This window comes from Haliotis rubra, unplaced genomic scaffold, assembly GCF_003918875.1.
Source record: "Haliotis rubra isolate DU_JTF1 unplaced genomic scaffold, ASM391887v1 Scf503, whole genome shotgun sequence".
Lineage (NCBI taxonomy): Eukaryota > Metazoa > Mollusca > Gastropoda > Lepetellida > Haliotidae > Haliotis > Haliotis rubra.
The window spans coordinates 604,211-631,098 of record NW_025767195.1 but is presented as its reverse complement, the minus strand read 5'-3'; the positions used below and the strand labels follow the sequence as shown (position 1 = coordinate 631,098).

General features: G+C 41.1%; 1 protein-coding gene across 1 annotated transcript in view; it reads left to right on the top strand.

Annotated features, from left to right (window-relative positions):
• The window catches only part of LOC124291973 (centrosomal protein of 89 kDa-like), a 50,789-nt gene extending 28,705 nt beyond the window's left edge, over window positions 1-22,084 (top strand). Inside the window, 14 exon segments of the mRNA XM_046729054.1 lie at window positions 878-928; window positions 3,523-3,606; window positions 5,312-5,415; window positions 9,029-9,144; window positions 9,797-9,844; window positions 9,847-9,976; window positions 11,133-11,196; window positions 11,983-12,086; window positions 15,066-15,165; window positions 15,457-15,498; window positions 18,111-18,200; window positions 18,863-18,909; window positions 19,368-19,445; window positions 21,113-22,084. Coding sequence (XP_046585010.1) covers window positions 878-928; window positions 3,523-3,606; window positions 5,312-5,415; window positions 9,029-9,144; window positions 9,797-9,844; window positions 9,847-9,976; window positions 11,133-11,196; window positions 11,983-12,086; window positions 15,066-15,165; window positions 15,457-15,498; window positions 18,111-18,200; window positions 18,863-18,909; window positions 19,368-19,445; window positions 21,113-21,335 — 1,281 coding nt within the window. The 3' untranslated portion in view covers window positions 21,336-22,084.
• The last annotated feature ends 4,804 nt before the right edge of the window (window positions 22,085-26,888 follow it).

The window sequence follows — 26,888 nt, the reverse complement described above, 5'->3', positions numbered from 1 at the left end:
GTCAGCGAGTCTGACCACCTGATCCATTAGTTGCTTCTAGACAAGCATGGGCTGCTGAAGACCAATTCTAACCCGGATCTTCACAGGTATAATGCTCTTCTGAGAGACTTGACTCTTTGGGCTTTCATCTGTCATGAACCTACCAAGCTCCTTCAACTTAATCTCCTATTGCTTGTGGAGTGCTGACATTAAACAAATGACAATAAACAAGTAGAATCTTCAATGTTTTGTTTTATATCATTGCACTAAAGTAAGGACTGTTAAGAAGATCCCAAATTTGAACCCTAACTAATACTGTATTTGTCACACTGAGAATGCAGGTAAAGGGTATGAATCACCACTACTGAGACTGAAAGTTAACATGACAGTCCATCTTTTCTTGCTTATACCACAGACTTTTCCACACACAACATCAGTGCAGGAATATAATATTTAGTACATGTATAAAAATTATGTATGTTGTGAAGTCGACTAAACTTTTATCCTAATTCAAACATAAAAGACAGAAGGAAAGCCTTTATTGTCAGAAAGATGACTTATAATGTAACCATGGAGTTTTATTGTCCCTTGTTTTGTAATATAATAATATGTGCATGGACTAACCAGAGCCCAGGTATTCCTGTGTAACCAGGTCCAGCACAGGACCCTTTTGAACTAAGTACCCATCTCAACACTATTGTTCACTTGTGCTCTGTCATTGAAAACAAGGTTAACTTATTGTGTTCTCCTTGACCAGAGTGCTTACTACTGCTAATACGGATGTTCTCAAATGTCTGAAAAAGCAAAACATGAGGATAATTGTGTTGACTTGATTGAATTGTTTGCATGATTATGACTGAGATTGATGTAGAAAGTAACACATTCATTTTCTTTGCAGTCCAGAGACTTCAGTGGACTTCCTGACAAAGGCCCCATTCCATCTTGGCTGGTGAGTATTGTCTACCAGATACATAGCTGCAGTTCGTACCCACTTGCCCTCACTAAAGGTACGATACTTTATGGATAACAGCTTCTTTATGATATTATGATGCATATTTCGGCATAGATTCTTATACCGTTTTCACTCTTGCTTGTAATAAAGAAGTTGTTATCCATAAAGTATCAAACCTTTCTAATTATTCATCAACTTGAAAAATGTAATAGCAAGCAGATTGCCCTTACTTGTATTATGTCAGCAAGAAGTACAAATGTCTTAACCTTATCAGTCTAGGTCAAAGGTGCCATGAATGTAGGTCAACCTGCCATAACCTATGTTACCATTTATCACACTGAAGTGCACTGGCTTTACCTGCCTGAAGTCAATCATGATAGATCCGTGCGTTACCATGTTCCCTTATCTTGTATGTCTGTACTTTGTTAAGTGTATTAAGAAATCTCTGTTTGGACCTGCTGTCTGCAGTGCTGGCTGCATGTTCAATACAGTTTCAGTGACAGCTTGTGTTGTCTGGTCTCCCTTCACCTAGCACCAGTATATACTTCCCCATGCACGGAGGGCTGTGGATGGTGGTGTTAGTGTCCAGGCCTGTGTCCTTGTGATGTAGTTTTAAACATCAGAGAGTGTTCTGTATATCAGCAGTTGTGTTCAGCTGTCAATGTTGTCTCTGTGATACACTCAACAGATTTCATTTTGTGTTCATCTGGATACTGAAAGTAATTTCATTACTTTGTGAAACATAAGTTCCCAAGTTTCGTCAAGACTGTGTTTTTTGTGACTTTAATTGCTGCAGTGTTGAATAGTCTTGTTTTTGGACGTTAGAAATTTGTGATCTCTTGTGAGCGAGAAACCATTTTGGCAATGGATGTGTGGGAAGATGAGTCGGACCCTGTCATTCCTCCAGTGGTAAGACATTCCTCCTTAAGCAATACATGCCTTGAGACAGTAGAGTGTCCTTGCTGTTTGTATGTTCTACATGTTCACGTCCTCAACAGGCGAGGACTTCGCTCTGAAGGTTTGCTCCAGACATCTCATGGTTAATTATCATGAATTATCTCCCTTAAGATGGACCAGGACTGTATGGCTGATATACCATGTGGAGTTTTGTTGCGGAACTTTGAAGTTGCATATCCATGAAGCCTGTTCCTTCATTTAATTAGCAATTGTGACAGTATGGTGTGTTGCTTTTAATAAAGAAATACACCTTTCTCTATTTCTCTATGAAATTGGGGGCAGTGGGGTAGCCTAATGGTTAAAGCGTTGGCTCGTCACGCCGAAGACCCGGGTTCGAATCCCCACATGGGTACAATGTGTGAAGCCCATTTCTGGTGTCCCCCGCCGTGATGTTGCTGGAATATTGCTAAAAGCGGCGTAAAACCAAACTCAGTCAGTCAGACAGTCTCTATGAAATTATCTGTGATAGGTAGAGCAGAAGTGCCTTTAGTTTTATATACTGATATTGTACATGCACCACTTGTCTATACATCTTACAGCACAGGCAGAGTATAGTTCCACTAACCATTCAGATCACACATGCTCCACCATTACATTCGAAGAAGATTGCATGATTTTTAAAATCTTTACGGGACATGCAGTCAAGCGTTAGTTAAGTCCTATCATGCTGAGTTTCACACCTTTATTATCCCCCGCAACGCGTTTTGCGGGGGTATTAAAATGGACTCCGTCCGTTCGTGCACTTTTGTCTTTTCCGGAGCAGAACTCTAAAACCGTTCACTATTTCTTCACCAACCTTGGCACATAGATAGATCTGGTGGTGTACTGGTGCCTTTTGGTAGTTTTGTATTTCTGAATAATATATTTTTTGCATTTCATGGCAACAAGCTTGACTAAAACTGAAATTAGTGGTAGTGCTCTTTTCCGGAGCAGAACTCTAAAACCATTCAATGTTTCTTTACCAAACTTGGCACATACATATATCTGGTGGTGTACTGGTGCCTTTTGGTAGTTTTGGAATTCTGAATAAAATATTTTGGCGTTTCCATGGCTACAAGGTTCACTTAGACTGAAATTGGTGGTAGTGCTCTTTTCCGGAGCAGAACCCTAAAACCGTTCACTATTTCTTCACCAACCTTGGCACATAGATAGATCTGGTGGTGTACTGGTGCCTTTTGGTAGTTTTGTATTTCTGAATAATATATTTTTTGCATTTCATGGCAACAAGTTTCACTTTGACTGAAATTGGTGATAGTGCTATTTTCTGGAGCAGAACTTTAAAAATCTTTCAATACTCTCCTTCCACTTTTCTATATACACACCTAAATATTTGACATAATCATAACTCGTAGACATAATCATGAAGAGTATTTTGCCATTGCGGGGGATATTGATGACTTTGTCTTCTTGTTAGCTTATACTTTACAGTACTTAACAGCATATAATTGTACTTTACTGGACCAAAATTGTGACCATCCATTGAACGATAAGTATATATCTAAAAGTTGACAGCAGGCTCAAATGTGAAACTTACATCCTATCACCAACACAAGCAGTCAAAACAATTACCATTTAGTAGTCAGTGGATTTTATCAGTTTCTTCCAAGATGTCTGATAATGGTGTGTTGTTTCAGATCAACAAGAAGTACCTTGCCCCCCTGTTCATTGCCTATGATGCCAGACTGAAAGACAAGGATGATGTCATCATTCAGTATCAGGTAATGCTTCAGGCCCATCTGTCATGTATCATGGTTTGTGGGGAACTATACATGGATCATGTTCAGTGCTCAGACTGTCAACCACTGGTTTGGATGCTCCAGATTAGGTCATCCTTCAGGCTACTGTTATAAGGGACCATTCATGATTTATGGCCGGGGGGTGATGAGAAGCATGTACAATGTGAATGACCCCCCCTAACATTTATGTACAAAGTAAGTGACCCCCCTGCATGTTATGCACAAGATCAATGACCCCCCTTCCAATATTTTTAAGCATAATTTTTAAATATTTTTATGTACAAAATTGATTTCACCCCACCCCACCCCTGAAACATGTGTACAAAATTAATGACCCCTACCTCCCAGAACAAAATGGGTGACCCCCCTTAAAATCACCATCACCTCCCTAGCCATAAATTATGAATGGTCCCTAAATCTGAAACATAACTCATGCTTTTTGTTTGACAAAACTAGTATATTTAGTGAGTTTGGGGTTTAGATTTGACACCATTAAGTCTTAGATGTTTACCTTGTATGAAGAAGGTCAAGGTCACAAGATAAAAAAAATAGCACAAAAATGTTGCCAGTTACAAGTTTTGAGTTGTAGTAAATCCTTGTCATATCAGTGTCTGTTTCTAAGGAATGCCTACCTCTACAGGTATAAAGTTTTATATTTACATGTCTCCCAACAATACTTACCATATCAAATATCAGGATCAAGGAAACATGTTAGGTAATTCTGAAAAGTACTAATTATCTCCTAAAAAAGAACACACATATGTACTTAAACATGCCTATTCTGTCAGATCCGGAAATATTGCTTTTGTCCCCAAAAATTACCATATGTCTCAGGGCTCCAGGTAAGGGCTGTATGTATGGATATAAAATAAGCACGATATGGTAGGAAATAATTTAGAAAAGGTAGCAGATACGCACCACAGCAATGATGTACGGTCTTAGAATCATTTACAGACGTATTTATCCGAAAGTATTGTTTTATTGTTTATTGGCCTGTTTACATAAGAGTAGCAATGTGGTGGTGCATATATGAAACGAAACACAAGATTACTGATGGTCCATTAAATTCCATTCAGTACTCTTACTATACTCCTATGGTTTTCCAGTACTCCGATATTGAATATAACCGCCTCCGTGGTGTAGTGGTTAGAGCGTCCGCCTGGAGAGCGGAAGTTTGCGGGTTAGATCCCCGACCGCGTCATACCAAAAGACGTTAAAATATGGTACTTGTTGGTCCCTGCCTGGCGCTTGGCATTAATGGGTACAACAAGGACTGGTCGGCTCGGAGTCAGTATAATGTGTCTGAGTGGGGTATTCATGTTTCACTGCGGCATGGTATCTCAGTGGGCTAGCACTATAAAACTAGCTTAAGTCTGGACTAGTACAAGCAGCAGCACATACACATACACGCGCATGCACGTCGTCATATGAGCGAAATATTCTCAAGCACGACGTTAAACCCACTTTCACTTCACCTCACCTATATTGAATAAAGAAGTAGTACGTACTCCTGTCCATGAAAAAATATCTGGAGCCCTTTGTCCCAAGAGTGAACCATGAAACCAGTATTTGACCAACATGATCAGCATATCAACATATTTATCAACATAATCACTTACTGACTGTCATATTGTATAGATTGCTAAGAGTGCCGTAAAACTAAACTACTCACTCACTCATGGTATAGGAGGAGCTGCAGAGTCTGAAGCGTCGTGCTGAGGACATCGTGAAGGAGAACCAGAAACTACACATGGGGCAGTCTGGAGGAGGGGCTCTCGGCATGACAGAGTGGTAGGTGCAGCCACCATATTACAATAGAGATGGTGTAGCATGGAGGAGGGGCTGTCGGCATGACGGAGTGGTAGGTGCAGCCACCATATTACAATAGAGATGGTGTAGCATGGAGGAGGGGCTGTCGGCATGACAGAGTGGTAGGTGCACCCACCATATTACAATAGAGATGGTGTGGAGCATGGAGGTGGGGCTCTCGGCAATGACAGAGTAGTAGGTGCACCCACCACCAGATTACAATAGAGATGGTGTAGCATGGAGGAGGGGCTCTCGGCATGACAGAGTGGTAGGTGCACCCACCATATTACAATAGAGATGGTGTAGCATGGAGGTGGGGCTCTCGGCATGACAGAGTGGTAGGTGCAGCCACCATATTACAATAGAGATGGTGTAGCATGGAGGAGGGGCTCTCGGCATGACAGAGTGGTAGGTGCAGCCACCAGGTTACAATAGAGATAGTGTAGCATGGAGGAGGGGCTCTCGGCATGACAGAGTGGTAGGTGCACCCAACATATTACAATAGAGATGGGGTAACATGGAGGTGGGGCTCTCGGCATGACAGAGTGGTAGGTGCAGCCACCATATTACAATAGAGATGGTGTAGCATGGAGGAGGGGCTCGGCATGACAGAGAGGTGTAGCATGGAGGAGGGCCTCGGCATGACAGAGGTAGCACCCACTATATTACAATAGAGATGGTGTAGCATGGAGGAGGGGCTCTCGGCATGACAGAGTGGTAGGTGCAGCCACCATATTACAATAGAGATGGTGTAGCATGGAGGAGGGGCTCGGCATGACAGAGTGGTAGGTGCAGCCACCATATTACAATAGAGATGGTGTAGCATGGAGGAGGGGCTCTCGGCATGACAGAGTGGTAGGTGCACCCACCATATTACAATAGAGATGGTGTAACATGGAGGAGGGGCTCTCGGCATGACAGAGTGGTAGGTGCACCCACCATATTACAATAGAGATGGTGTAGCATGGAGGAGGGGCTCTCGGCATGACAGAGTGGTAGGTGCACCCACCATATTACAATAGAGATGGTGTAGCATGGAGGAGGGGCTCTCGGCATGACAGAGTGGTAGGTGCACCCACCAGATTACAATAGAGATGGTGTAGCATGGAGGAGGGGCTCTCGGCATGACAGAGTGGTAGGTGCACCCACTATATTACAATAGAGATGGTGTAGCATGGAGGAGGGGCTCTCGGCATGACAGAGTGGTAGGTGCAGCCACCATATTACAATAGAGATGGTGTAGCATGGAGGAGGGGCTCTCGGCATGACAGAGTGGTAGGTGCACCCACCATATTACAATAGAGATGGTGTAACATGGAGGAGGGGGGCTCTCGGCATGACAGAGTGGTAGGTGCACCCACCAGATTACAATAGAGATAGTGTAGCATGGAGGAGGGCTCGGCATGACAGAGTGGTAGGTGCACCCACCAGATTACAATAGAGATGGTGTAGCATGGAGAATGATTGTAGAGTGTGGAGGAATACAAATTTGCTTTAGATGATTTTTCCATCTATTATTGATGATACCAGCCATGAACAATTAGATGGTCATAGCATGCCAGGAGATAACTCGGTCTGACAGAGTAGTGGTGGGCAGTAAAAATAGCTTTGAGTCCATGGAGGATGTTCGGCATGGCCAACCCGAATCTAACAGTTGATAGCGAGACCCTGAGCATGGGGGGAGCGGCAGCATCCATCACTGATTACCCTGCACCTGTCAGTGATTTTTCCCAGGAATATTTAATTAGTCTTGGAAGGGAAATTAATATTGTAACTCGTTAATATTTTATCAGTTTGGTAAGATAGGTTGATGTTGTTGCAATTGGAGTTGTGAATAATTAATTGCAAGGCTCTGTGCTGAAGAAAAGCTAGCTTGATCACAACCTGTCCTCATTGTCTAGACATTCCCTGGTTTTGTGTTGTCCGTTTTAACAAGAAAGAGGTAAGATTTCTGCAGCAGTGTAACAAGTTGGATTAATTAGATCATCTTTCAAATTACTGTTTTGGATTTATAGCAGTGTTGTGTGTTTTAGAAAAGGTGCTGGTTCAAATTGATCACGAGAATGTCAATATAGATGATGAGCATTGAAGAGTGGATGTAGATTTGTTGATGTGTAGACAGGCCACACTGTTATTGCTGATCTACGAGGTATGTCAATATTTTAAGTTATGCAAGTGAAGCTCGTGAAAGTCAGTGGTACGTGTGTCTGTCGTTACCCTGCAGCAGCATGGCTGCTCCGTCAAGGGCTTCATGCTACAGGGAAATCATCTTGATACTATTACCCAGATGTTCAACTGCTTGTTTCAATGAAATACACAATGCCATTTAGAAAGTGGTCAATTGTAACATATGTTATATTTGGGATTACACTTTCTTTGTAAAGTACAGATTCTAGTACTTTTGTTGGGTTGAGTCCCATCCGGGATTCGAACCCACACCCTCAGAGTCAGGCACCTAAACGCCAGCACACAAAGTCAGATGCCTAGACCGCTCAGCCACCGTGGGTTCCACAAAAATGGAAGTTGGACAACTGGGTTCAAACCACAGCAGTAGGACTAAATTTACATCTTGCACCACAATGCAATGTTGAGTATGAAATGTTGTCTATAATATTCATGTGTATGAAACATGAGCGATGGAAGCTGATAGGACATAAGACTTCACATTCATTTCTCAAAATGTCCTCTCCTTTAGTGAGTGAGTGAGTGAGTGAGTTAATATTTAACGTCACATCGGCAATATCTCAGCCATATCGTGACGAATCCTTTAGTGAAGCATTGAATTATTTACTAACTGTTGAAACCTTAAGCTTCTTCACAGAAAAGCCATGACTGCATTCAGTATACTTAAGTTATAATATTTAGTCAATAATAGAAACACTGCCAGTTTGTAAGAGGGGCAATAATTCTTTATGATGTGACAATTGAAAACTGATGTTGTTGATCAGATGTAGCCAACAGATTAGTAATTTCAGGACTGTTTCATAATTGGTGAGATCAAATAAAAATTGTTTCAGCGACAGGTGGTGTGAAATATAATTTTGCAGTTAGATTTGAAACTATGTGATTCATGCTAAGTTTGTGTGGATCGTCTAAGTAGCAGTTAGAAGAGTACAACCAACTGATGATTTGAAACACACCAGAGAATGTCAAAGTCTTTTCTGTTCACTTCTCATGTATTGTCCAGTATGTGGTAATATATAGAGATTATTACATGAGCAGGTGTGTCATACGACTTATACGAAACGAGAGCGAGGGCAATGCATAATTTCACACGAGTTTCATGTAAGTCATGACACACTTGCTAATATTTCTTTTAATAATTTCTTTATTATCTATTTTATTCATGTACATTTGTGCAGTAAAACACTGTAAGCAAGTGTGACGACCAGCTTAATTTTGACGTCACGTTGAATTGTTTAATACAGAAACAATAGGCAAATGTGATTTGTGCACATGTGCACATGTGATACATATATGTATATACTATACATGTATATATGACACTGGTTTCACCATATGTTTCACCATATGGGTAATAAATGGAAATACTGTTCCAAGCTGCACTAGACTCCATCGTCTGGGTCTGTTACAGGCGGCAGCTGCAGGAGCAGGCCAAGCTTGTCCTGGAGGAGAATCAGGTTCTTATGGAACAGATCGAGGTCAATCAACTCAAGTCCAAGGAGATGTTCAACGCCCACTTGCAGGAAGGTAGGACATTGCTCTCAAAGTTGTCTAGAAATAGAATTAAATTCTTGCCTAAAACACACATAAGAAGCTGGTTTTGTTAGAGAAACAACCCAAAATGAAACTTTCATCAGCAGTTCAAAATCAAATTGGGTCAAGGGCTGTCTGGTGTTTAGAAATGGACTTTCTGTTGAAATGAGTGAGTGAGTGAGTTTAGTTTTATGCCGCACTCAGCAATACTCCAGCTATGTGGCGGCGGTCTGTAAATAATCGAGTCTGGACCAGACAGTCCAGTGATCAACAGCATGAGCATCAATCTACGCAATTAGGATGCGGTGACATGTGTCAACCAAGTCAGCAACCCTGATCACCTGATCCTGTACTGGTGTAATGAGGACACTTTCAAGTTTTGTTTCCTGCAGACAAACTTATATTGTAACAAAATGCTTTTGAAGTTTAGTTTCATATATGAAAAATATGATTGGGAAGGGTTTGGTAGGGGTGGGTGACATTTCGGTTTATGGAAATGAGGCATGAAAAAATGTTGCATAAATGTGATACAGTCCTAAGACCAATCACACCGTCCCTGACCCTGACCCCCATCCCATAATAATTGATCTGACCCACATGTGGGTGGAGCAAGTGGTTAACAATTTGACTGATTTTGCATCACTAGTGTCCAGGCTGACAAAGAAGCTGAGTGCATCTGAGTCGGAAAAGTTGGAGTTGAACGAGACCTGGAGGCTACTAGACTGAAGTTCTCGGAGCTACGACACAAACATGACGCTCTTCTCCTCACCACTGGAGGCCAGGTGACTGTGCAGGACCACATCAACACCATCGCCGACATCAAGAGGTCAGTACTATCCCACTCAACAGGGGTAACACCTTTCCAAAGGAGCAGCAGATTTAATGTTTTGGCTCCTGATCCACAAAACGTTCGTAGCGCCACGACATTCGTAAGCCTGTGATAAACAGTTACGACAGGTCAAACATTACGATGTGGATCTGGACACAGTTCCTTGTGGATTACTGACCCATTTCTTTTTATCAGTACAACTGTTTGTGAAAAGGTCTCAAATTGTCTCTTCACTGCCACGTTTGGTAGGATGGGTTCATGTCTAAGGAACGTGATGTAACAGTAGAGATGGAATTTACAACTATTTGTTGTCAGTCAAGTAGTACCTTTACAGTATTGTGTGTCGGCGCATGATGTAACAGTAGAGATGGAATTTACAACTATTTGTTGTCAGTCAAGTAGTACCTTTACATGATGTAACAGTAGAGACAGCATTTACAACTATTTGTTGTCAGTCAAGTAGTACCTTTACAATATTGTGTGTCGAACATGATGTAACAGTAGAGACGGCATTTACAACTATTTGTTGTCAGTCAAGTAGTACCTTTACAATATTGTGTGTCGGAACGTGATTTAACATGATGTAACAGTAGAGGCCTTTACAATATTGTGGCATTTACAACTATTTTGTTGTCAGTCAAGTAGTACCTTTACAATATTGTGTGTCAGAGCATGATGTAACAGTAGAGACGGACATTTACAACTATTTGTTGTCAGTCAAGTAGTACCTTTACAATATTGTGTGTCGGAACATGATGTAACAGTAGAGACGGCATTTACAACTATTTGTTGTCAGTCAAGTAGTACCTTTACAATATTGTTGTGATGAATATGGCGGAACGGATTTAACAGTGTAACAGTAAGAGACGGCATTTAACAGTAGAGACATTTACAACTATTTGTTGTCAGTCAAGTAGTACCTTTACAGTATATTGTGTCGGACCGTACAAATATGATGTAACAGTAGAGACGGCATTTACAACTATTTGTTGTCAGTCAAGTAGTACCTTTACAATATTGTGTGTCGGAACGTGATTTAACAGTAGAGACGGCATTTACAACTATTTGTTGTCAGTCAAGTAGTACCTTTACAATATTGTATGTCAGTAGTGACTTAATCACCAGTAACCTTTACATATTTGACATAACACAGGTCATTGACGGAGGAGAAAGAACAGCATTTGCAAGAGACAGAGACCTTCCGCAATAGGATAAAGGTAAATACTTTATACCAGGGAGGACTTTATATACGACAGCCCTTGCCTCCTGTGTGTATCCTGGAAGATGTAGAGTACTGAATGGGAGATGAGCCCCAAGGTGAAGCAGGTAGAAGACTAATCTCACTTCGGCAAACTCGGGTATAGTGCTGACATGTCAGATATCCAAATGGGGTAAAATCAGTGCCCTTCACTGCACATTGATATGCCTAAGACAATTGTACCTTGAGTGATGTAAGGACATGGTGAAGTAACTGTACATGTGTGTTGTCTTTTTAGGCAAGTGACTTAATTTCATAATACCTATGTTAACCTTGATCACTAGATTGTCTGGTCCAGACTTGATTATTTACAGACCCGTGCCATATAGCTGGAATATTGCTGAGTGCGGTGTTAAACAACCAACCAAACAACAACCAACCTATGTTAACCCAGCAATAAATGGGTACCGGTAGTGTGAGATTGTAATGTGACTGTTAACTTTCTAGCACCTCATAGATAGCTTACATGGTATTGGAGATTTAGAGATTTATTGGAGTTAGGAACATTGTTCTTGTTTTGTTGAACAAATTGTGTATTGTAGATGTAGTAATACAGGGATTATATGTATGAATTATGAAACTTTGTAGGATTTCAGTACACTAGTTTGTAAGGCATTGCCATTCCCCAACTGGATTATTTACAGACTGCTGTCATATAGCAAAAACATTTCGGAGAGTTGTAAGTCACTGTAACACGTTAGATGTTATTTAACTGTCTGAAATACTGTACGTGTGATGTTGTCAGGCCTTGGAGGAGGAGAGAAGAAACCTGGCCGTGAAGAACACTGATTTCTTGGCCGAGAACAAGAGACTCCACGCAGAGATCAAGTCCCTTCACAAGGCAGTCAGGTAAACATAGGAGAGGAGGAGAGTTGGGTAATCATTGGGAGTATTACAACTGCGCTCTGTGGGGTTATGTATTGTGTGTTCCTGGTCCGGCAGAAGCTGACGGTGTTGTGTCAGGTTGTGTAGTGTTGTGGAAGGACTGTATATATTCCAGATGGATCAAACAGAAGCTGATGGTGTTGTTACTACGTTGTGTGTAGGGCTGTGAGTGTACTGTATGTATTCCAGGCAGGTGCAACAGAAACTGATGGTGTTGTTACGGTTGTGTAGTGTTATGAAAACACCTGTATGTGTAGGTGGGCCGCAGCAGAAGCAGATGGTGTGACGGGTTGTGTAGGGCTGTGAATGTACTGTATGTATTCCAGGCGGATGCAACAGAAGCTGATGGTATTATTCTGTGGTTGTGTAGGGCTGTGAGTGTACTGTATGTATTCCAGGCGGGTGCAACAGAAGCTGATGGTGTTGTTACGGTTGTGTAGGGCTGTGAGTGTACTGTATGTATTCCAGGCGGATGCAACAGAAGCTGATGGTGTTGTTACGGTTGTGTAGGGCTGTGAGTGTACTGTATGTATTCCAGGCGGGTGCAACAGAAGCTGATGGTGTTGTTATGGTGTGTAGGGCTGTGAGTGTACTGTATGTATTCCAGGTGGGCGCAACAGCAAAGCTGATGGTGTTGTTATGGTTGTGTAGGGCTGTGAGTGTACTGTATGTATTCCAGGCGGGTGCAACAGAAGCTGATGGTGTTGTTACGGTTGTGTAGGGCTGTGAGTGTACTGTATGTATTCCAGGCGGCAGAACAGAAACTGATGGTGTTGTTACGGTTGTGTAGGGCTGTGAGTGTACTGTATATGTATTCCAGGTGGCGCAACAGAAGCTGATGGTGTGCAACAGAAGTTGACGGTTGTGTAGGGCTGTGAGTGTACTGTATGTATTCCAGGCGGCAAACAGAAGCCTGATGGTGTTGTTCCGGCTGTGTAGGGCTGTGAGTGTACTGTATGTATTCCAGGCGGGTGCAACAGAAGCTGATGGTGTTGTTACGGTTGTGTAGGGCTGTGAGTGTACTGTATGTATTCCAGGCAGGTGCAACAGAAGCTGATGGTGTTATTACGGTTGTGTAGGGCTGTGAGTGTACTGTATGTATTCCAGGTGGGTGCAACAGAAACTGATGGTGTTGTTACGGTTGTGTAGGGCTGTGAGTGTACTGTATGTATTCCAGGCGGGTGCAACAGAAGCTGATGGTGTTGTTACGGTTGTGTAGGGCTGTGAGTGTACTGTATGTATTCCAGGCGGGTGCAACAGAAACTGATGGTGTTGTTATGGTTGTGTAGGGCTGTGAGTGTACTGTATGTATTCCAGGCGGGCGCAACAGAAACTGATGGTGTTGTTATGGTTGTGTAGGGCTGTGAGTGTACTGTATGTATTCCAGGCGGGCTGCAACAGAAGCTGATGGTGTTGTTGTGGGTTGTGTAGGGCCGTGAGTGTACTGTATGTATTCCAGGTGGGCAGCAACAGAAACTGATGGTTGTTACGGTGTAGGGCTGTGAGTGTACTGTATGTATTCCAGGTGGGTGCAACAGAAGCTGATGGTGTTATTACGGTTGTGTAGGGCTGTGAGTGTACTGTATGTATTCCAGGGGTTGCAACAGAAACTGATGGTGTTGTTACGGTTGTGTAGGGCTGTGAGTGTACTGTATGTATTCCAGGGAGTGCAACAGAAACTGATGGTGTTGTTACGGCTGTGTAGGGCTGTGAGTGTACTGTATGTATTCCAGGCGGGTGCAACAGAAACTGATGGTGTTGTTTATGGTTGTGTAGGGCTGTGAGTGTACTGTATGTATTCCAGGCAGGGGCAGCAGAAGTTGATGGTGTTGTTACGGTTGTGTAGGGTTGTGAGTGTACTGTATGTATTCCAGGCGGGTGCAACAGAAGTTGATGGTGTTGTTACGGTTGTGTAGGGCTGTGAGTGTACTGTATGTATTCCAGGTGGGTGCAACAGAAGCTGATGGTGTTGTTACGGTTGTGTAGGGCTGTGAGTGTACTGTATGTATTCCAGGTGGGTGCAACAGAAGCTGATGGTGTTGTTACGGTTGTGTAGGGTTGGTGTTGTATGTAGGGCTGTGAGTGTACTGTATGTATTCCAGGCGTATGGGGTGCAACAGAAACTGATGGTGTTGTTACGGTTGTGTAGGGCTGTGAGTGTACCTGTATGTATTCCAGGCGGGTGCAACAGAAACTGATGGTGTTGTTACGGTTGTGTAGGGCTGTGAGTGTACTGTATGTATTCCAGGCGGGTGCAACAGAAACTGATGGTGTTGTTACGGTTGTGTAGGGCTGTGAGTGTACTGTATGTATTCCAGGCGGGTGCAACAGAAACTGATGGTGTTGTTACGGTTGTGTAGGGCTGTGAGTGTACTGTATGTATTCCAGGCGGGTGCAACAGAAACTGATGGTGTTGTTACGGTTGTGTAGGGCTGTGAGTGTACTGTATGTTTTCCAGGCGGGTGCAACAGAAGTTGATGGTGTTGTTACGGTTGTGTAGGGCTGTGAGTGTACTGTATGTATTCCAGGCGGATGCAACAGAAGTTGATGGTGTTGTTACGGTTGTGTAGGGCTGTGAGTGTACTGTATGTATTCCAGGCGTGCGCAACAGAAGTTGATGGTGTTTTTATGGTTGTGTAGTGTTATGAAAACACTGTATGTGTTCCAATCAGACGCAGCAGAAGGTGATGGTGTTACCGGTTGTGTAGGGCTGTGAGTGTACTGTATGTATTCCAGGCGGGCTCAACAGAAGTTGATGGTGTTTTTATGGTTGTGTAGTGTTATGAAAACACTGTATGTGTTCCAGTCAGACACAGCAGAAGGTGATGGTGTTACGGTTGTGTAGGGCTGTGAGTGTACTGTATGTATTCCAGATGGGCAGATCAGAACCTGATGGTGTTACTGCGGTTGTGTAGAGTTGTGAGTGTACTGTATGTATTCCAGGCGGGCGCAACAGAAGCTGATGGTGTTCCAGTCTGCCATAGAACAGTCCGAGGACAAGGAGCAGTCCACCCAGGAATACCTTGCAACTGTCATCAAGCTGGTCAGTGTTGGTTTACATCTTCTTCAAACTAATAACATCTACAGATTCTGTGGTACACACATGCCAAGTCTAATCAAAGTTCTGACTGCTATGTAGAACTGTTTGCAGAAGTTCTACTAAATATTATACTTACGATTGTATCTCTATGGTATGGAATGCTCTTATCAACCACTGGCTCTGACTTGATCATTGATGTCTAGTTACACAACAAACTAGATGTACAGAGGGTTGTATCATTCATGAAAATGTGTGTATGAGGATCACTAATTCATGGATTATATTGCTTTGCAGGCTGAAAAAACTGCAGCAGAACGGGATACCTACGCAAAAGTTGTAAGTATTTTTATCAGTATTTTCATAAGTATTTTCATAGTACCTACGTCAAAACCAGGTTGTAACAATATGTAATTCAGCTTGACCCTGCACTTACCAAGGGCCCTAGAGTATTTTAATCTTATGCAATATCTAATTTGAAATATGAAACAGCTAGATATGTCATGTATGGCATTAGGAATGTTTAAAACGGCCTTCACACGGCAAACTAAAGTTTGATGACACAAGTTTGAGAGTGTGAACACTCCAACATCTCACCACCAACACCAATTTCAGAGTTGTTAAACTGTGGTCGAGAAATAGCATCAGCCTCTATATATATTTTCCATCAAACTTTCGGTGTTGTCAAACTTGAGTTTGACGTGTGAAGTGTTGTCAAACTCATGTTGTTCATAAACAACCAATCGCAGTCAATGAAATTGTCACGTGACCGGTCCGATAGAGACATGGTGCTCAAATGACACCAAAGTTTGACAACATGTGTTTGATGTGTGAAAATGCAAGTTTGACAGCTTATAAAATGTGTTGTCAAACTTTAGTTTGTCGTGTGAAGGCTGCTGAAGACCTGCTTTGATGATGGAATTCAAACTTACAGAAACTTTGTGTTTGTCTTAAAACTCAAATGTTCTTGAGTGTATTGTACATTATTAAGACACAGGAACCCTGCCTATTTGATGCTAATTTCATCAATAATATTTCTAAACATATTTCCAATGAGTTGTGTTAGACACAACATATTTTTGTGAGTCAAGGCAAGGTCCCACAAAAACAGAAGAGGCTGTAATATTTCTTTTTTTTTTGTCCCCCACCACAACGCAGAACAGGGGACTATGTATTCAGCGGCATCCGTACGTCCTGATTCTTGTTAACACGATATCTCACGAACTGTTGTACCCAATGTCTCCATATTTGGTGACAAGCCTACATTGGGGGATTACCCAGACACCAGACGATTTTGGTGACCTTGACCTTATTTTCAAGGTCGCCACGACACTTTGACCACATTTGGAACTCTTGTTAATGCGATGTCTCATGAACTGTTGTACCCAATGTCTTCAAATTATGTCGACAGCCTACATTGGGTGATTATGCAGACACCAGTCATTTCAGGCATCTTGTATGTGACCAAACAATAAAAAGTAGTAAATGTGTTACAAATATTCCATTCTTTAGCGGCGGGGGACATTGCCATATCGGTGACAAACACTTGTTTTAATTGTTACATTCTTTGTCAGCAGATTGTTCTGATCTTATTGTTATTATATCCTGTCGACTAACAATTAATTCATGACTCTAAACGGAGCTCTTGAATGTCCCACTTAGTGAGTTATGATGACACCAGTTAAAGTACTGTCGGAAATGCTAGAAAAATGTTTTGACTTATATTTAAAATTCAGAGGTACTACAGTTACTTAAATAACAAATATCACTTTAAGAAACATCTACCTAATGTAGACCGAGGAAATAAATTTTGAGACATGCCCTAAAATGTGTTTTTACTGATGAAAATACCAAAAACTTAGAAAACTAAAGGGGTAGGGGGACGTTATTTGATACAAACATTAACTGCCTGTGTTACGTCATCAGCATGCACGGTATCGACAGGTAAAATTGACACCTGAGCACACACGCTCGGGCGAGGGGTTATCTCAATAGATGTTTTCTTCAAAATGTTGAATATGTGTACGTATTGTATATGTATTGGTTATGTAAGGGATCATTTGTGTATGTGTGTTTGTTTTGAAATAAACATACGAATTGATGAACATTTTGAAAGAATCCTGTCACTTGTGTTATCTTATCCATTGATTGTAGAAATGTGCAACGTTTTAATAAATGTTTTGCATGTCAACAGTATATTTCATTGCAAAAATATGGATGTAATTCGGTCAGTTTAATCTAGTTGTGAACATTGGCCAAAGATTTAACGAAGTCACTGGTGTCTAAGTACTCCCTTGTCAAAGTTGTCAAGAATGGTTTTACGTCCCGGTTTTGCTTTTGAGACGGTCCCTGTCTTGTCTGATTTGTTTACAGTATTGTAAACTTGTTGGTAAGACATACCAACAGCTCTACAAGTTCTGTAATAAACCCTTTCTAAACTAATGAAAGGTTTACCTCTGTCTTTTCAAGCACACAATAACTGATAAACATTTGCAAAAATCTACTGCAAATAGTTGGCCATAGTGGACGCTGTGATAAAGATGTGCATGCATGACGGGAAACTTATTTATCAAGCCTTAACATTTATAAATAATATTTCTTCAATAAAGAAACGATAATTAAGTAAAGTAACACAAACATTCAACATTTATTTGTTTAAGAAAAATGTTAATTCATATTTTTACACCACCTGTATTATTAGCATAAGTGTAAAGACTATTTCAGATTTCTGTTGTTGAACTCAAATTTTCTCCTGTAAACTGCCCTTCAAATGCATGGGAATGTTAAATCAATTGAAATAAAAATTAGGTACACTATAGGTGAGTTGATATATTGACAACATAGTACATTTATCACCATTCTAAAGATATCAAGGCTAAAAAGCATTTTTCTAGCATTTCCGAAAGTACTTTAGTGACAACTTATTAGAGAGAGGATGTTTATGTCCCCAGGCTAAGGAGCAACAGAGTGAGAGTAAGCGAGCCATGAACAAGGTATTGTCCAGGACTGTCACAGTCGGCAAGCTGGAGGAGAAGCTGAAGGTACCACTCAGGAATATGTCCCCATTTTGTCTCTGTCTACTGGCTTCACATGTGTGTGAACACTCTCACTGTGATTGTATCTATTTCTCATGATTCACTTCTCTCCTATATATCTGTATGGGGTGTTAGATCAGATCAGGTCATTGTTTTAATCATCCAATCAAAATGGAGGTTTCTACTGTCTTAGACCTCCAGTGTGATTGTGTTGTGTTAGTCTAGAAGACTGACATTTGATTGACTGAAAACCGACTGTGCCTGCACTGAGCAGTCACATGAATTCAGGGTTCAGCTGATCTGAGGTACTATAACAAATCACTTTAATTTATGCAAAAGCATGATGTTGATAACTTCTTTGGGTGGCATTTTAAAAGTTGGGAAGTACAATATAGAGAAATAAAGAAGTTGTTATCCACACAGTTTGTCTATAGTGATGTTTACAAGTTTGAAGTTCAGCTGGATTAAAGCCCGTTTTGCAGATTTGAGTTGAAGCACAGAGCAGTATTTAATGCTTTCAGTGGTTCTCTTGTCAAATAGATGTCTGTTGCAGTGGGTATCCCTCAAGATCTTTCCTGTCCATTTGAAACAGCATAGGTTGCTGTAACTGCATTTGAGAAATAAATGATTTATAAGTGATAAATTATTTTCCACTCCATTTTTTTCAGCTGCACAAGATGAAAGCAGCAGCTAAGCTCTCTACTGCAGCTGACAGGTGGGTTCTAGACTCCAGCACTGGTTGGTGATTCACCAGACAAACAAACTTCTGTAATCTGTTAGACTCAACCCACATCCTGCTTGTATGAAACTTTCATTAGTGTCCATTTGATAAAGGCACCACACATTTGCTGTGAAGTGTTATGATACTTAATTTGTCAGACATTGTGCATTTGATCATGACCTACATACATAACTTAAGTATCACGGTCAGTGACATCAGCCTTCTGTTGAATTCAGATATATTATTATACTTGTATCTTCTGACGCTGGAAGGTATGGGCAGTCCCATCACCTAAGGTGCTGCAGTTTTTTATGCAGAGTTGAGTCACTCCTGAAAAGTACGATCAGAATTCCTGTTCCCTCAAATTGTTTCAGTTATTTCCATAGACTTGCATCACTCTGTACTTTTCTCTCACGTTTAGCTGATGTTTGTATTTCTGCTCTGTATTGCAGGTTGAAGGAACAAGATGAATCCTTCAACAGCCAGAAACAAGAGTATGAGCTCGAGATCAAGCACCTGCGTCTTGTTCTGCGACAAGGATGGGGTGCTGCACAACCTGGTTCATGACAAGAGGTGGGTAATATAGGGTGCTGCACAACCTGGTGCATGACAAGAGGTGGGTAATATAGGGTGCTGCACAACCTGGTGCATGACAAGAGGTGGGTAATATAGGACAACCTGGTGCATGACAAGAGGTGGGTAATATAGGGTGCATGACAAGAGGTGGGTAATATAGGGTGCTGCACAACCTGGTGCATAGGGTGCTGCACAACCTGACAAGAGGTGGGTAATATAGGGTGCTGCACAACCTGGTGGTGGGTATGACAAGAGGTGGGTAATATAGGGTGCTGCACAACCTGGTGCATGACAAGAGGTGGGTAATATAGGGTGCTGCACAACCTGGTGTATGACTAGAGGTGGGTAATATAGGGTGCTGCACAACCTGGTGTATGACTAGAGGTGGGTAATATAGGGTGCTGCACAACCTGGTGCATGACTGACAAGATGACTAGAGTGGGTAATATAGGGTGCTGCACAACCTGGTGCATGACAAGAGGTGGGTAATATAGGGTGCTGCACAACCTGGTGTATGACAAGAGGTGGGTAATATAGGGTGCTGCACAACCTGGTGCATGACAAGAGGTGGGTAATATAGGGTGCTGCACAACCTGGTGCATGACAAGAGGTGGGTAAAATATAGGTGTGCTGCACAACCTGGTGCATGACTAGAGGTGGGTAATATAGGGTGCTGCACAACCTGGTGCATGACTAGAGGTGGGTAATATAGGGTGCTGCACAACCTGGTGCATGACTAGAGGTGGGTAATATAGGGTGCTGCACAACCTGGTGCATGACAAGAGGTGGGTAATATAGGGTGCTGCACAACCTATGACAAGAGGTGGGTAATATAGGGTGCTGCACAACCTGCACAACCTGGTGGAGTATGACAAGAGGTGGGTAATATAGGGCTGCACAACCTGCTGCACAACCTGGTGCATGACAAGAGGTGGGTAATATAGGGTGCTGCACAACCTGGTACATGACTGCAGAGGTGGGTAATATAGGTGTGCTGCACAACCTGGTGCATGACAAGAGGTGGGTAATATAGGGTGCTGCACAACCTGGTGTATGACAAGAGATGGGTAATATAGGGTGCCTGGTGCATATAGGGTGCTGCACAACCTGATGACTAGAGGGGGTAATATAGGTGCTGCACAACCTGGTGTATGACAAGAGGTGGGTAATATAGGGTGCTGCACAACCTGGTGCATGACAAGAGGTGGGTAATATAGGGTGCTGCACAACCTGGTGCATGACAAGAGGTGGGTAATATAGGGTGCTGCACAACCTGGTGTAATGACAAGAGGTGGGTAATATAGGGTGCTGCACAACCTGGTGGATGACAAGAGGTGGCTAAAATAGGGTGCTGCACAACCTGGTGTATGACAAGAGGTGGGTAAAATAGGGTGCTGCACAACCTGGTGTATGACAAGAGGTGGGTAGCGTAGGTTGATGGCCAACATTATCCAGGTTTATGAGAAGAGATGGGCAGTGTAGGTTGCTGTACAACCAGGTGTGTGATCTAAAGGTTGGTGGGGGAGGTTGCTGCATAACCAGGTTTCATAATGTCCAGCTTTATCTGGCCACTGGAGGAAGAAACTTGGCTATAGTGAATCAGGAGACTGTTGAATTAGAGTCCTTCCTTCCACCATGATTTCATGAATCTCTGCTCCTGTTACAGAGAAGTGGAGAGGGACCTTGAGCATGTGTGGCAGGCTGCCAACTCAGAAAACCTACGCATGAAGGATACCATGAAGAAAAGTTTCCGCAAGCTCCGAGAACATTCTGGTCTGAGAGATGTTGTAGAAGATGTAGATAATCAGGAACTGTTAAACTTGTCCAGTGATGAGGACCACTGAGTGCCTTACCAGTACCTTGCCAGTCTGCCCCGAACTTCAGGGAGGCCAGTTTCTACCAACTCACAAGAAGCAGACGTGTGATTCTTTCAGCCATGACTCTTTGTTCCTGAAGCCCTTGCTATGAGAAACAACCCCATAAATCTCGGAAATTATTGAAACACGATTAGATTTGTTAAAGATAATATTCAAATATTCACATACATTTTTATACATTTTAGGAAAAAGTGGCTTTATGTTATTTTATGTGTTTTTTCAAATGGCATTTTAGGATGAGTAGTAGTTTGTTCATTGTTTGAAACAAGACTCGCGTTTCAGATTAAGTTTCATGATTAAATGTTTTAGTAGGTATTTATGAATATGTCAAATATTGAGAATCTTCTGTTATCCATTGTTGACAGTGTCTGTATTATGTCACTTTGAAGATCCAATTGGAATTTTGAAGATCCTGTTGGAATTGGACTTGACCAATCCATGCTTGTTGTAAGAGGTGACCAACAGGATGGTCAGACTCACTGACTTGATTTATGCATATCATATATACCAATTGTATAGATTAATGATCATGATTTCAATCACTGGATTGTCTGGTCCAGATTCAATCATTTTCAGACCTCTGACATGTAGGTAGAATATTGCCCTGTGTGACAGTACACAACAAACCAATATAAGAGGTGAGGTGAGGTGAAATTGGGTTTTACGTCTTACTTGAGAATATTTCGCTCATATGACGACGTGCATGCGTGTGTATGTGTATGTGCGGCTGCTTGTACTAGCCCAGACTGAAGCTGGTTTTATAGTGCTAGCCCACTGAGATATCATGCCGCAGTGAAGCATGAATACCCCACTCAGACACATTATACTGACTCCGAGCCGACCAGTCCTTGTTGTACCCATTAATGAGGCGCGCCAGGCAGGGACCAACAAGTACCATATTTTAACGTCTTTTGGTATGACATGGTCAGGGATCAAACCCACGACCTTCCGTCTCTGGGCGGATGCTCTAACCACTACACCACGGAGGCGGTCACAAATATAAGAATGTCAGAGTTACTATTTCACATGCTGTCTGGAGAATCACACCTTCTATAGTAACAAGATTTCCTGAACCACTCCATGACAGCATTACGAAGCTGGATGTTTGATTATGTTATTGGCAGAGTTTAATGTTGATTTAAAGGCCAAGGAGCTTGTCAAAAGTACAGACTGGAGAAAAGCACAATTTAGGAAAAGGTGCTTCAAATTTTCTATTTATGCTGCATATTTCTGTTTACATGCTTAAGGAACTGTTATCATCTCATTTTAGCTTATTGTTACTATGTCACGACATGGCTGCGATATTGCCGATGTGATGTTAAATATTAACTCACTCACTTATTGTTATTAGAATTAGACTATGCATAGAATGTGTGTACAAGAATTATGATAGTATTTCATTTATTAGAAAGCCAGGGCCCCGTTTCACAAAGCTCTCATAAGCCTAAGATCTCGTAACTTTTCTCGTAGCATTCGTGCCTCCTATACTGTAACATATGAGGTATTAGTGCTACGAGAAAAGTTACGAGAGCTTTGTGAGCTTTGTGAAAGGGCCCTGGTCTATTAAAAGTATTGTGTCTGTTCTGTTTATTGTGGACATTGTGAAAACTCACTACCTTGAGGAGTCCCACATTCTACAGTGGTAAACAAGGAACAGTTGCAGGACTTGGTTATTGTAAATCACTAACATGTCCCAGTATCAGGGAATGAGCGTCTAATACTGGCCAGGGACTCATTACAAAGGGATCATAACTCTACGATGGTCGTGAGTCTATATTATGGTATAGGAGTCACGATGATTGTAGTTAAATGGATCTTGGCTTCTAGTTACTGGAAATAATGACCTGTATAATCCAATGTATATTTGAGGCCTGGCATCTCATAGAGTGAATGAAATACAGTAAACTATATATATAACAAACACGGTTATAACAAATTGATGAACTGGTCCTGACTAAGAATACACAATACCATTTAGAAAGTCGTCAGATGTAACATATACTACCCATCAACAATTTAGACTCACTAGTGTAAATGTAGCCACTTACTTGTCCACTGTTCTAAACTAGCTTTTTGCAAAATATTCCATACTGTTTAAAGGTACTGTTTAGTTATGAACTGGTGTATTGTAAAACATATTCGTAACATTGAAAAGATTATTGTCATGAGTTCAGTAAATGATTAAAATCTGTGAAAATTGGCTAATTCTTAACAAAACTTTACACCAAAACGAATCTGTTCACATGCACGACATTTGCTCATGCCTTTCGCAATTTGAAGCATCATCCTTGTGCAATTCATCTGCATAAGGTTTTCAGTTGGTTCCCCCAAGTTGGTGGAGAAATTCATCTTCGATGTAACCACATACATATACATAACATATAGTGAGTGCTTTAAGTGAGTCTAAACTTTTGATGGGTAGTATATGTTATATTTGGGATGACACTTTCTCAATAAAGTACAGATCCTGGTACTTTTGTTAGGTTGAGTTCCATGTAATTAACTGGTCCTGATTGCTTGCTGTATGTGCTTGTCAAAAAGCATGTTATAAACTACAAACAGTGATCTGTGAGTCTGTTGTTACCATAGCTACTGTAGTTAGATTTTATCTGTTTATAGCAGGGGCAGCAGTTCCATATGGAGATATTAGAGGTCTTGTGAAGACTACATTGCAATATATGCTTGTGATATTACATATTTATGCTTATACATTACTGAACTATATTTGCTGAATATATCCTGAGGTGTAAATTCCGTCCGTGAATACAATTGTCCATATCATGTCGCCTTATTGCCGCTATATTAGTAAAATTGTATTGTTTTTTTTATGATTATATCTGACTCAGTCCAGGTGTGTATTTAGAAGTAGAGTCGACTGATGACATATTGACATGATGGAGAAATATGGGAAAAGTCTTGAAAACATGAGTCTGGTTCTCACTGCATCCCTGTCCATGAACCATGTACTGCCTTCACCACATACTGACACAACTTGTGTTGTCCTGCTTCACCTGTACTTCACTAAGTCTGTCAACAATGATGTATACTATGTAGCATGTGCTGTTCCTCCTACTGCTGTGCCCCCTCTGTTAAAGATGTCAACTTGTACAAATAACTACATGATAGTTTCTTAAGAACTGTTTCCAGTGACAGGTATAACGAAGGCCATCCACATTTTTTATGTTTCTCATCTCCAAACTGGTGCTGATGAGGGGCGGGCGGGCGAAAAAAAAGCCCCCCCCCAAAAAAAAAAAAGAAGCAGTTTGCCATTTTCTTTTCAAGCTGTTGACAGAAAATGACCCAAGAGGATGTGTATGATAGAATTATGTGTGTATAGAATGACATACGTATCTTGTTTTAGTAACATTATGTTGACAAAACATTTCACGTGACAGACCATACACTATCTAGCTATAGCTTTATATTCTGATTTACATTCAACGGTTCTGAAGAAAACTTTAGTGTTATGTCTGTTTGTTAGGAATTAACATAGAAAATGTGTTTAAAATCAAATATGTTTTTGATGACATAAATTCCATGTAGATATGTGTATGCATTATTTATTTATTTTACAAATTTAACAGATGAATAAAGTCATGCATGTGTAATGTAATATTAAAGTACACGCACCATCAGTACAAATGCAAAAATACACTGCAGGCTTAAAAGTGTGATATTCAGACATCTAGTGCCAGATTTGAATTACCGATTGCAAAACGTCAACAAAATGACAAAATGACCTGAAAACGATCAGCTGATTCCACCGCCTCGCTTTGAATGGCCTTTTTGCGATTCATTAATGCAATATAAGCAGTCACGTTGTGTTATACAATAAACAAGAAGTTGCCATCCATATGCTCGTCTTATAAACAAACAGCAGATTGTTGGGTACAGGGTCTTCATTGCTGTGTACTGTATTGACTTTTACAATTTTTGTTGCAATTCATCATCTGGAGACAGAATGTAACTGCATAGGGAACCGTCAACAGATGCTTGTTCGTACAGGGTTGGAAATGTCTACATAGAACAGTGTGATGACAGGTTGCCTTGAGCTGTTGTTTTTAATTAGAATGAATAATACACTAAATACACATGAAGATCCGGGTTAGAATTGGTCTTCAGTAACCCATGCTTGTCATAAGAGGCAACTAATGGGATCGTGTGGTCACATGTCATTGTATCCCAATTGCGTAGATCGATGCTCATGCTGTTGATTCCTAGATTGTCTGGTCCAGGCTCGATTATTTACAGACCACCGCCATATAGCTGGAATATTGCTGAGTGTGGCGTTAAACTCACTCACTCACTACAACAGAAACTGTAAGGCTATACGAGTCAAGACAATAGGGTGTGACTCCCCACAACACATAGAATAGTTAGTCCAAAAAGGTTGTGCACGGCTGTGTGCCACCTGTGTTGACTCTGGTCAGCAGCTCACGATGTGTAGTTTGTCGTGGTCTTACAAGAAATGTTATCATTTTTATTTTAACATCAAACAAAATGAAGATTAGAAGCAGCTGTATATACATATCATACTTCTCCAAGTTCATGACTTCGTTTAGTAATAGGAAGGTTCAGGAACTGTCCTGTACTGTGTTTACCTCAGGGACAGCAACAAAAACCCTTCTACTGCATGTTTCAAATATATTTCAAAAGATATATGACAGAAAATGATATCATCTAATGTCATCATCTACAGCACTTCCTGTAATCATGTTTTAGGATATAATGGGATAGGACTCTTGTAATTTGGCTTGACCTAGTTCATTCATGACTTCAGCAGAGTAGACATCCTCCTACTGCCAAACTCTCCTCCTTAGGTGCTGATGTAGATATACTGATGATCTCAACCTGTGGTTCATATCTACTTGTCGTGCATGTTTTGGAAACAATTATCAGAAAACAAACATGTATATAGTTGCTTGTTGTATCTGTAAGTTGTTTTCTTGTTTCACAAAATCAGGAATATTTCGATTGTGATAATTCAGGAGCAATATCTTTCAGAAAATTATTAGGATTCTTGTAAAGAATGGTGTTAAACAAGAAGTATCTACAACCAGCTGTTCTTCCTAAAATAGTATTTCTCATGACATTAGGACCATATTTATGAAGTTGTGTGTCATCTAAAGTCTATGTGTACTGTGATATTCAAGTTGAAACTTTATGTTATTATATGTTTGTTATATTTTTTAAATCAATTTGAAATAAAGATTCTATGTAACATGACTTAGTCGTTTGTGTTTTAAGGATTGGAAAGATTCTTGCCAGAGAGTTTATTTTATCATGGTGTATTGTTATGTTAAATAGATTAACACCTTAATTTGGTGGAAAAATAAAGGATTTTCCAGTGAGCACAATCCTCTGGTTCACTGACAACTGCTGCAGTATTCCATGTCACGACATCCTGTGTGTTGTCAAGGCAACAGGAACATCTCTAAGGGCAGGCACTGTAGAGACTTCTGATGTCCTGGTTTGGTTTGACCCTGTGTTGAGCAGCGTTTATAGAAATTCCAGAGTGTC